The sequence below is a fragment of the Rhagoletis zephyria genome, unplaced genomic scaffold (assembly GCF_001687245.7).
Source record: "Rhagoletis zephyria isolate East Lansing unplaced genomic scaffold, Rhagoletis_zephyria_1.1 Rzeph_scaffold_01052, whole genome shotgun sequence".
NCBI lineage: Eukaryota > Metazoa > Arthropoda > Insecta > Diptera > Tephritidae > Rhagoletis > Rhagoletis zephyria.
Window position 1 is genome coordinate 2,149 of NW_016158136.1, and position 12,564 is coordinate 14,712.

Below are 12,564 nucleotides of genomic sequence, written 5' to 3' on the forward strand. Positions count from 1 at the left end.
TTGCGAGCGAACGAGCTACGAAGCACTCGCTCGTATTTTATTTATTTAGTGGAGATATTTTTCATCTTTTACATTTTTGCCTTCCTTTTTTTTTTGCATTTGTGCTATGCCACTGTGCTGCGAGCCTTGCTCCAACGGGTAAATGGGTAAATTTTCATAGCAAAATTTTTCGCAAATCCACCAGCTTTTGTGGTGAATTCTTTACAAGTTTATGCAAATGACAATTTTCGTTATTTTCCATACACTCTCTCACCTTCCCTCGCGTGTTATTGCTGCTGCTGCTGCGGACGCATCTCGTAAACAATGGCTTTGCAGTAGCGGCCGAATTGCATTGGTGTGTGTGTGTGCGTGTGCAAATGTGTAACTCGAGGCACTTAAACTTTAGTGGACCACAAGCTCGGTGCACGACACTATAATAACAACAAAAGCAACAAATAGGACAATGACAACACGAAAACAATAGCCATGAAAACAAGTTAGCATAAAGTTGTCATTTTAAGTGTTTTTCTTGCTATACTACTTCTTCTTCTGCCACTGCTCCTCAATTTCTCTTCTGCGTTCTCTACCCCTTTGCCGTTGTTTCCTTTCTGTTAGCCGTAGTTTGGTTTTAGCTTCGGTCACATTTGACATGTCGAACCTGCTTTGTTCTATGGAAATAAATTAATGGCCGTGTGTTTATGCTTTAACGTATCAGCGAAAATAAATTGACTTGTATTTGTCGAGTATTTCGTAGCGTTCAAGAAACATGAGAAAAACTCGGTGATATACTGCAGTAATATTAGTTTTGAAAGCAAACCACCAATGGCATATTGTTTGGTTGTTTTGTTGCAACATTTTGCAAACAGTAAAAGCAGGGTTGACCCAATTTCGATTCGTCTAAAATAATTTAAGTTATTTGCATTCAAATTCTTTTGAAAAAGTTTCAGCATCCAATGCAAGAGGGCGAGCACATATTTGTATGTACATTAGGGTGGCTCAAAATAAGTAAAGTCAGAATTTAATGCTCTCACCCCCTAGGTGAGGTCGCTCAAAGCGCTCAAAGTTTTCCATGTATTTTATGTGGCGAAAAAACAACTTTTTGTAGAATTGGTATGGAATTCTAGAAAATAAATATTTTTCGATCGGAAAACTCTGATGCTCTTCAGAAGACTTCCAATACCAATACCGATTGTTTATTTAACCATTTTTTATTTATCCCCCGATTGCATTTTTTTTTGGCATTTTCTGGGGGTTTTGGTGGACCTATGAAATATAGTTACTATGAAAAAATGGTTAAATATATAATTGGATATTATTACTAGGAATCTTTCACTCAGAAAAAAGATTCCTTACTGCTAGGAAAAAAAGTATATTATTCTAAGGAAATAATATCTTGAAATGGCTTCAATGATATGGCTGGATTAATATGAGTTAACGATTTGATTCAGTTTAAGGAGAAATTTACTTGCCATTTCATCGCCCGTGAAAGGAATAAGTATGTCATTTTGTTTGGGGCGCGCAGACAGTGGCAATGGCTGACAGCGCAAAACTCTGGAAAAGGATTCAAACAAAAAATGCGTATTTTTGCCCACAGAATCCGAATTTGTAGTAAAAATATACATGTGTAATTTACAAACATGGACTTCCAGTCAGTTTGACCCACTTCGGGTCCAAACCGGAAAAACGTTTCAGACAAAAGGTGTGTATTTTTACGCGCAGAATCTAAACCAGGGGGAAAAATATGTAATCCCATTTAAAAAAAAAATGGACTTCCGGTCAGTCTAACCCATTTCCGGAAGTCGGTTAATACAACCAAAAGATAGAGCGTCCTCGACTTGGTAATTCATATTTTTATAAAAACATTTTCGTTCATTTAGAAGTCCACGATGAGTTGAAGTTCGAAGGGGTTTTGGGGGTTGAAAACGGCGCTTCTGAGAAAAAAGTTTCAAACAAAAGTTACGTATTTTTATCCTTAGAATACGAATCTGTACTAAACACAGTGCTTCACATGCGCCGAGAAGATCCGCAGTGTTACTAGTCCGCAAGCATTCTTTCTGTAGTAGGCGATCATATTTCATGCTCTGAAGGCGCATAGAAGTCATGTGTTGTACCTATTTTTCCATTTATTGCTTTAATCAAAATGTAGTCTAACTCACAGCAACTTCAATCAAATCTTATCCGATATGACAAAGCCGCAACTCTAGAAAGTTCATGACTCAAAATCATAAACCCAACTTATGCTTTCTCCATTTTTATATCTTTCGTTTTTAGTTTATCTTGTTTGCATTAAAAATAGTTTTCATAGTTTTCGCTGAATCACATAAATCAATGCAAAGCTAATAAAGAAGAAATTACAGCAGTCAAACTTATTCTGCATGCAAATTCCCAGGCAAATCGAAGCAAAACTTTGACAGTGCAAATTGTTGCAGAAAACTTTCTGTTTTTTTTCAATACGCGAAAAGGGGATGCATTAAAATGGCAGCTCGAAAAATGTAGCACAAAAGATAAGGGCGGGCTAACAGATAAAAAACAAAAATGAAAGATCAAAATAAAATGAAAAGTAGCAGACACTTTTGCAAATGCAAATCAATCAGACAGAACAGATAATCAGCTTGCAATTTAAAAAATTGACGCGGAGAATTCGATAAAAATTGCATAAAATTTGCAAATTGCATTTTCAGCAATAAATAGCGCAAGAGGCAGCTGGTTTGCAAAAAATTATCTAAATTCGATGCTCGCTAAGCCTTTGATAGATTTCAATTTTGTTATTTGTTTTTGTTTAGGTTTGCATTTCCAAAAATTTAATCCATTTCCATTTCATTTGGCCGCATCAATCACCTGCATTTGGTTATACTACATAGTTAACATTTCTGTCCATTTATATGCCGTGCGGGCGCAGCAATTACCATTTCCTAACAATTTGCTGCTATTTAATCCCGATGGCAATAAATGATTGCTAGCAGCTGCAGTCGGCCGCTTTGGTGTAGTGGTAAGCAGTGCGCGCTTCCACTCCGCAGCACCAGGGTTCAAACCCTAGTCAAAGCAACATCGAAAAAAATATAGAAAACGGTTTTTTCTTAACAGCGGTCGTCCCTCGGCAAGCAATGGCAAACCTCCGAGTGTGTATATCTGCCATGAAAAACAGCTTCTCATAAAAATACAAACGCCGTTCGGAGTCAACGTAAAACTGTAGGTCCCTCCGCTTTGTGTGACAACATCAGGGCGCACGCCACAAATCGGAGGAGAAGCTCGGCCAAACACTAACATAAATATGTGTAAGCGCCAATCTATTATTATTATTAGCAGCTGCAGTCGGTGCAACAGAGAAATTAATTTGTAGCAGTCAAACATACTGCATATATTAGAGGTAATGGGTGCAACGTAAAACCTGCACTCATAAAAGGGAAAACTTTGATTTTATTTGAAAATAGCACTGGGTATAAATTTTACTTTAGCAGACTATTTTCGAAATTTGTTTTTATTTATTTATTTTGTTTGTAAAAGAGAGATTCGTGCATTTTTGGTAAGCCGCTGTAAATAAATGGTGAAAACATCTACTATGTAAATGGGAGGTGGAAGAAAATTCAAGCTTAAAGAAATTTGTTTGTACAGATTTTCAGGAATAAAATTATTATTTTTTAATATTTTACTGCAAATTTTTATGCAGACCCAATTGCAGGAAATTTGTTTTGAATTTAGTTGGAATACGATGGGAAGGGAATATGAATATGAATATGAATATGAATTCGAATATGAGTATGAATACGAATATGAGTATGAGTATGAATACGAATATGAATATGGGTATGACTATAAATATAAATAGAAATATGAATTTAAATATTAATATTAATACTAATATTAATAAAAATAAAAATATGAATATGAATATGATTATGAATATGAATATGATTATGGATAAGAATATGAATACGAATATACATATGAATATGAATATGAATATGAGTATGAATATGAATACGAATACGAATATGAATATGAATATCAATGTATCAAGGTAAATGTGAATATGAATATAAATATAAATAGAAATATGAATATAATTATAAATATTAATATTAATTCAAATAAAAATATGAATATGAATATGAATATGATTATGAGTATGAATATGAATACGAATTCGAATATGAATATCAATATCAATTTATTAAGGTAAATATGAATGTGAATATAAATAGAAATATGAATATAATTATAAATATTAATATTAATACAAATAAAAATATGAATATGAATATGAATATGAATACGAATATGAGAATGAATATGAAAGCGAAATCGGGTAAGAATACTAGTAGGCACATATATGAATACGATTGAGAACCGATTATTAAGCGATTACGAATAAAATTTATTCCCAAGTTATAAAATTCAATTTAAGTGCCTCACCAAACAAATTGTGGTTTTTAAAGGGAATTATAAAATATATGAACTTATTATAACCTAAGACTCCTGCAAAAATATTTCAGAAAAATATTTAGATTTATGTGAGCTGGCCCGAGTTTTAAATACCTCCAAAATATTTTTTCTTATTACTAAAATTATTTAGTTACTAGCAGACCCGGCGAACTTCGTCCCGCCCAAAATTTTTATATATTTTATTGAAACTTTTTGGTCCAACATTTTCACTAACAATTCACGTTTATGATTTCCATTGGCACATTCGTCTGCTAAGATTATGGTTTGGTGGTCATTTTCCGCTTTAAGTAACCTAAGGAAAGTGTTATATCCGTGAAGAAGTTCTTGAAATTCTCCAGTTGTGCGGCATTTCATAGCACGGTTATTCGTAAAGCGAAATAAATTTTTTCCTCTTCGTTAAAATTCGTACAACCATTTAGGAGGATTTCACTCACAAACACACCTACAGAAGAATTAAAAAATACATTCGAAGATAGCTAAAGGTCGGTACGTTTGCAGGCCTCACACCCCTTTTTCAAATAGCCAAATTGTCTCCATGAGTATGGGCTTGATTTCAACTACATACATATCTCCATACGAAGTTCCAGTACTGTGCCATGAATACTTTCAGAGATATGCAGTATAAAAATTCGATTTATATGGAAGGTGCCACGCCCCCCTTTCCAACAGCTGCCCTCTTTCTTCATGAGTATGCGATTGATTTCGTATATCTCCATACCAAGTTCCAGAACTCTACCATGAACACTTCCAAAGATAGGCAGTATGAAAAATTCGGTTTGTATGGAAGATGCCACGCCCCCTTTTCCAATAGTTCCAATTTTTCCTCAAGAGTTGATTGCGTATATCTCCGTACCAAGTTCCGGAACTATACCATGAACACTTCCAGAGATATGCAATATGAAAATTTTGGTTTGTATGGAAGATGCCACGCCCCCTTTTCCAATAGTTCCAAAAGTTCTAGAACTCTACCAAAAAATTTCCAGAGATATGCGGTATGAAAAGTTCAGTTTGTATGGGAGAAGTCACACCCCTTTTTACAATAACTTAAATTTCCCTCCAAGGGTATGCGATTGATTTCGTATATCTCCATACCAAGTTCCAGAACTTTACCATGCACACTTTCAGAGATATGTAGCATGAGAAATTCGGTTTGTATGGAAAGTGCCACGCCCCCTTTACATATAGATTTTTTTTAGCCTAAAACCATCTTTGGTACACGTGCGGCAGGTGGCAGTTTAAAAAAAATCGGTTCAACCGCTCTCGAGCCTTGCGAAAACTAAAAAAACGGCTTTCAAAATATATATTAGTTGAGATATATTGTATATTATATATATATTTTGACAGTATCCGTTGTTTCTGATTGGCGCAAAAAAATCTTGCCTAGTGACGAATTCGCCCCTTGATATGGTCGTTGCTCAAAGCTATTTATATTCGAAATTGCATGAAAATTTGAAAACAGGAATCTATAAGCTTATCCAGGCAAAAAGCTACCTACGTACCGAATTTTAAGCAAATCGGACCATAAATACGATTTCTTCGAATAGATCGGTCCCTGGTGCACTTCTCGGAAAACATGGAGCATATATGCTAATATATGCTAAAAAGCTACTTACATACCAAATCTTAAGCAAATCGGACCATAATAAGATTTTATCGAATAGACATTTTTTTAGCCTGAAACATGGTGGTTACCGAAAGCTATTTATATACAAAATTTCATGAAAATCGGTCCAGCCGTTCGCGAGATTACATGTTACAAAAAAAAGGGACTTCTCTTTATATAATTAGTATAGATAAATATGTAAGTATATATTTTCCAAAAATTACCTCAGAAGAGAGAAGAGTTCAGCTTAAAAGGTTTGCATAAAATTTTTTCAATGGATTTTTGAATGTATTTTCAAACCAGTAACGCTCACGTACATCTTAATATATTTACGAACTATTATGGCCGAAGTCTTAAAATATAATAAACTTTATAATTCCGTTGGGGAAACAGTGCCAATTTTATTTTTTTATTTATTTTTTTTTATTGGTGCACCCGAATGTACACACATGCATACATGATATTTGCAAAGCATTTCAAACGCATTTTCGGCTACATTTTATTATTTATTCAATTGTACTTGTGCTGCAAATAAGTTCAATAAGCCTCAATAAATATAAATAATGCTATTTCCGCTATCTAGAGACGAAAACATAAAATATGAATGTGTGATATTTTATTGTTCTTGTTTAAATTACTTAGTTACATGAAATATATACACATGAATAGACAATTCCCAAAAAAAAAACACAAATTTCGACTATTCATGCATTTTCTTAGCCTAATAAAGCATAAACACATAACTAAAATATGCACGAACACACACACACACACACAACATAGAATACCAAAACTGCTATGCAGAGCAATAACTAAAGGATAACTCACCAGGATGATACATACTTACATATGTACACATGTATTTGACTTCAAAAAGATATGCGAAATTTTGGAAAAAAAAAATATTTTACTCAAAATTTATTGACATTCGCAGCATGCAAACAATTATTCATGTAATCATTATCACGCAGTTTCACATAAACACAAGCAAGCATTTGTAAATACATATGTAATTTAAACTATTCACACATACCCCTACTTACACCCTTACTCACATTTCTGTGCTATAAGCATTCACGTTTTTTCGCTTAGCAGCTTACTATGCTTTTCATTCACAATCATTTCGCTAAGTATTTGATGCTAACATTCATTACAATTTCATACATTTAGTATTTTTACCTATGAAAAATTATTTAAAAATTATTATTGAATTATCTACATATTTACTTTCCTGTGACACAGTTCTTCTATCTCTCACTTCGCTACTCTCTTTACTTACTTAACCCTATTACATAACAAAGCTTTTTCACTCAATGCAACAACATCCAAATAAAAAATATTCCTATTTATTGCATATCGTTTATTGATTTATTGTGATTTTGTCCAACAAATTCTTTTCTAGTTAGCACACAGTTTTTGCTAATTTCTCTTCCCTTTAACCTGTCTCGCAGGTGTTCCTGGCAAGCGTAACGAAATCTACTACAACTGCTGTCCCGAACCATATATCGACATCACATTTGCCATCATCATTCGTCGTCGTACTTTGTATTATTTTTTTAATTTGATCATACCTTGCGTGCTGATCGCATCGATGGCGTTGCTGGGTTTTACGCTGCCACCAGATTCGGGAGAAAAACTATCGTTGGGTGAGTAAAGAGATGCACAAATTTGAAATGCCAGTTATTTTAAGCTCCAAAGTTTAGATATGTAAGTATTTAAATTTAGTAAAGGATAGTGGTCAAATAGAAGGATCTTAAGCAGTGGGCTTGGGATAGAGCCTGTCCGGTAAACACTGAAGTAGGCAACGAATGAAGGAGTTTGCGCAGCCGATGGTGTCAGTCACAAATTTTCCTCAGAGTGAATAGACTCATGTGTTTAATCAGGAAGCAAGTACTGCAAAGAACTAAGCTTTTTGGACTTTCGTATAAAGGGTGTACAGGAAAAACAAAAAAAGACTTCAGACTTTAGTTGCGAGTCAGATAATATTATATGCCTCTGAGAAATCCTTACTACGAGGCCCAAACTTCGGTTCCTAAGATCGCCGTACTTAGAAATACCTAGAGTCACTTAACCTAAATGGCTTTGAGCCAAGGAACCTCGTGAAATTTCTCAAATCTACGTGGATCAAAAATTATCTATAACCAATTAGAGGTATTTTACAACAGATCGTCGTAGATCGGCGCACTTTGACGAGACGCTCCTATTCATATTAATGTTATCTAATCCAGGTGCGATTCTCAACCAGAACGAAATAAATAAGAGATAAAATTGCTACGAAGCGAGCAATCTTCTTTTAATGTTATGTATAATTTAACCCGAAGTTAGAGAAGCTGAAAAAATAAAATACGAATCGTTTGGAATCTGCGTTGCTTTGCACTTCATGGATTTTCCTCAGCATTGCAGAGCTAAATTGGAGTACATCTATTCAATAACAGCTAACAGTTTATTAAAGTAACGACGTCTAGAGATATTTATTAAATAAACCTTGTCTAGAAAAACGACTTTGAGCATTTCGTGCTTTGCCATTATTTTTTTGAGATAGTCACTTATATTGTTTGCTTGCCATTGCATTATTCTTTGTTATCGATATGCTACATGCGTATGAATTCATCGATAACGATACCAATGACTATATGAGGAAACAAATGAACTACTACTTCGGTAGTTTTCGATATATCGGGAACTTTAGTGATAAATTTCTTAAAATAATCGACAAATGTACATATTGTGTACATCGCAGTGTGCTTATATATTAATCGACCCATGTAAATGCCGATACATAAAACGTATTTTTATCGAAATATGGTTATCAATGTATTTATCGGTTTCTCGTTATTTAAAAAATTAATTAATCCATACGTGTTTAACTTTGAAATGGGTTAATTGAGCTTAATGCCTACAACATTCTGTGATTATACTACATATATATAATCGTTATAGTCGTAAATCTTTCTTATATTACCTTCTGATGTTAAAAATGTTAAATCAGACACTGTTTTGTTGGTACTACAAAAGCTGACAAAAAAATCATCCGGGTTATGTCCAGTACGTTAGATATCTTGTTGACCTATTTAGGCCGTTTTAAATATTACTCGGTTTCCGAATATATTGGAGCAAAATTTACCTCCCAAAACACTTTTCTCATACCTAATTCCAGCTAACAAGGATCAAAGTAACAAAATATTTCACTCTTTTGATTTCTTCCTTTAGATAGGAATGGCAATCGGGGTTTTCATACACAAATTTTGTCGCCAAAAAAAAACTATCATTTAAAAAATTGTTATGGTACAAGGTATGATTTAAAGCAGTACTTAAGACAACAAAATAGTGGAAATTTGAATTCAAAGTAACAGCAGTCGTAATTTGCGTTCGGGGGTTACTCACATAACACGATTGTGATATGACCATCAAAGTCAAAAGATTTCTGCAAATTTTCATGTATGGAGAAAACATGAACAAAATCAATGGATAAATAAGAAAGGAAGAATGAGTGGTCAAATGAAAATGCGCAAAGATGTTTTGTATGAAAAATGAGCAGGAAAGAAGGTTACGCATACGCCATGTACATCTGAGTATTTTCAATTGGTTCTTGAGATATACGTAATTAAGAGTGCAGCACTTCTTTAAAAGGTAAATAACAGTAAATTGCAAATATCTCGAAAACTTATCCATGGAAAAAATTAACTTGATTTTTGGAATCTTCGGGCAACTCTTCATAGGTATTGGATAGTAGCATCCGGTGAAAAAAAACATGAATTTTTTCGTTTTTAGTTCACTATTCCTCGGATTTGCTCACGTACGTTAGTTATGCATGTAACTGCTTAGGTAGACTTTCTGCAGTTGAAGACAATATAAGTTTTTCCCAGCTGCAACTTTGCAGTGTCTTCCCATACCTAAACTTATAAAATATTCGCCTTTAACTTGCCATCAAATTAAAATGGAGACATACAATTTTCTTCTTTCTTACAATTTAATAATTAATTTAAATAAATGTGTACTTTAGTTCATATAAATATTCTCATGTTACCTAGCACATAAATATTTAATTAGGAACACATTCAAAGTTATTAAGACATTTACCAGAAAAGCCTAAAGCAACGCATGACTCCAAATTATGAACGACAGGTAAAAATTTCGGTCTATTCATTGCAATAACTGTGTGATAGTGTTCGCTTACAGATTCAGTGAATATACATATTTAGTTTGTATACGTTCATATGTCCATATATACATACATATTTAAATAGCCACAAGCTACTAATACTTATGGACTTCAGTACTGGAGCACACTGTCTTTCTATCATAGCCTGCCTGCTAAAATCTTAAGTCATCTGTCTATCAATAACAGGCAAAGCATTGAAGGATTTAACTGCATTCAGCTAAAAGTTAATTGATTTTAATCTGTATAGTATTTATGCATACCAAGAAAATATCTCCCCGCTGAAGTAATTGCTAAGTATTTAAGCAAACATTTTTACAAAATTTGCTATTTTTGTTGCTCAGAATATGAAATTGAATTGAGAAATAATTTCAAATTAATTTCTTTAAATTTCTTTGTGGGAAGAAAACTAATTGTTGGAAGTTTGCGATAATAAATTAGAAATAGAAAAAATTAATAGATTGGAAAGTTTTGTTGACCTGCGGACATTTTGAAAATGCAATTTTTTTCAAGTTAAATTAATTAGATGTGGATGTGTATCTCCAACCTGTTGACATTCATACATATTTTTTCTATCTACTAGCCAGTTATACCAAAGCAATTTAAGTGAAAATTATTTTTTTGAGATAGAAGCAGTTAATGTTGCAGGTAAACCAAAAATTTGTTTGAGTACTAAAGCTGCCGCAAATCGCATATCTATTTGCTTACAGCTTCAAGTTATTCTAGCTCATAGCTTTCATAAATAGCATACCTTTAAGCGTTTAAACTTTCGGCAATGTGCTGTTGAATATTCCAAAAAATTTGCTAGAAGCTGTGCAGAATGCAAAATAATTGCTAAAATGCCAGTATGTGTATGCATACATATACATATGATTATATACTTGATAGTAGTAAATTCATGCTAATTCACATGCCATTCTATTTTAGCAATCACTTAGGCGTACATACATACACGCGTATAAGCATTTAAAATATGCATGTATTTATGTTTAAAAGTATTGCGAAATCAGCAGCTGCTACTCTTCCAGCATCGCAAGAACGTCTGCTACTCTGGTTAGTTTAGTTATTTCTTCGTCGTTTTCGAAACTTTAAAGCACAGCACTCTCTCTTGCAGCTGAAGTATATTCAGTAACGTCGCTCCTTACTTAGTAAGGTCGTTATCATCATAAACTTTGCTTCCTTCATATTATTTTATCATTTTCGTGTGAGTTACTTCATCATTACGTGAGCGCATGGAATAGGAAGAAGAATTAGCAAAAAGCTTGCCTTTCGCATTTTGCTTAAAAAAAAAAAAAACTAACATTGAATCAAATATATAGCTAAACATCTATATTTGCATACTCGTTTGTAGTATGTAAGTGAAAACTTAGGAATGTGCGAGGGCCTGGAAGGCACACACAGGCATACAAAAAATACTTGTATACATACAGGGTGCATGCGAAAATTGATGATTAGTAGAAGTATCACCAATAGTAATAGTTTAAAATATACAGTCAATCGAAATCGTCTCCCAATAGAAAGAATATATTCTACATAAATACCCTTTAATTTGGCGTGGATAGCAAATTTAGATAAGGTATCCCCCCGTGCTATCTTAATCCTTATTATTGCTGTTTTTACATCTTTTTGGTGAAGTGAAGGGACGAGAGCATTGCTCCTATACATTGGTTTCGGTGCTTCTTCGTAAAACGAGCCCGCAGATTTGGCATCCAAAATCGTTTGGAAGTGATTTCTTCGCCTTTTCTTAGTGCTCTCACTGAACGTTTTGTTTCAAGATTTGCATTCGCGTGCATGCTGACTTATTTTCTGATAGAATTTTAAATAAATATGTATATATAAATATGCCTTTATTTATTTCCTTTCTACTTTTCTTCCGGTATCACTCAGTTGTGCGTGGCATCACAACCGAATGCAGGGTGACTTTGTTCGCTGCGTATTTCTCTTTAGCATGTCCATTTAAATACGCCGTCTGTTGCAGCTTTAGGATGTCAAACTTTAATCGAACTTCTTATCGCATGGCTTTTGGGGCCGGAATGAAGCCGAAATTCTATCAATATTTTAAATCCTAATTCATGAAATAGACATATAGATGAACTATATGTACGACGTGGCGTATGAGTAACATTATTTTCTGGCCCAAATAACGGGTGATTTTTTTGAGGTTAGGATTTTCATGCATTAGTATTTGACAGATCACGTGGGATTTCAGACATGGTGTCAAAGAGAAAGATGCTCAGTATGCTTTGACATTTCATCATGAATAGACTTACTAACGAGCAACGCTTGCAAATCATTGAATTTTATTACCAAAATCAGTGTTCGGTTCGCTTTACGTCCGATTTATGGTCTACATAATCGACCAAGTGAGCAAACAATTAAT

The 12,564-nt window shown here is 33.8% G+C and overlaps 1 protein-coding gene across 1 annotated transcript in view; it reads left to right on the forward strand.

Moving 5' to 3' along the window:
* Positions 1-7,476: 7,476 nt before the first annotated feature.
* Positions 7,477-12,564, forward strand: part of LOC108362609 (neuronal acetylcholine receptor subunit alpha-7-like) — a gene marked incomplete at its 5' end in the record, with an annotated part of 77,384 nt that continues 72,296 nt past the window's right edge. The window contains one exon of the mRNA XM_017615657.1: positions 7,477-7,671. Coding sequence (XP_017471146.1) covers positions 7,477-7,671 — 195 coding nt within the window. The remainder of the gene's footprint in view (positions 7,672-12,564) is intronic.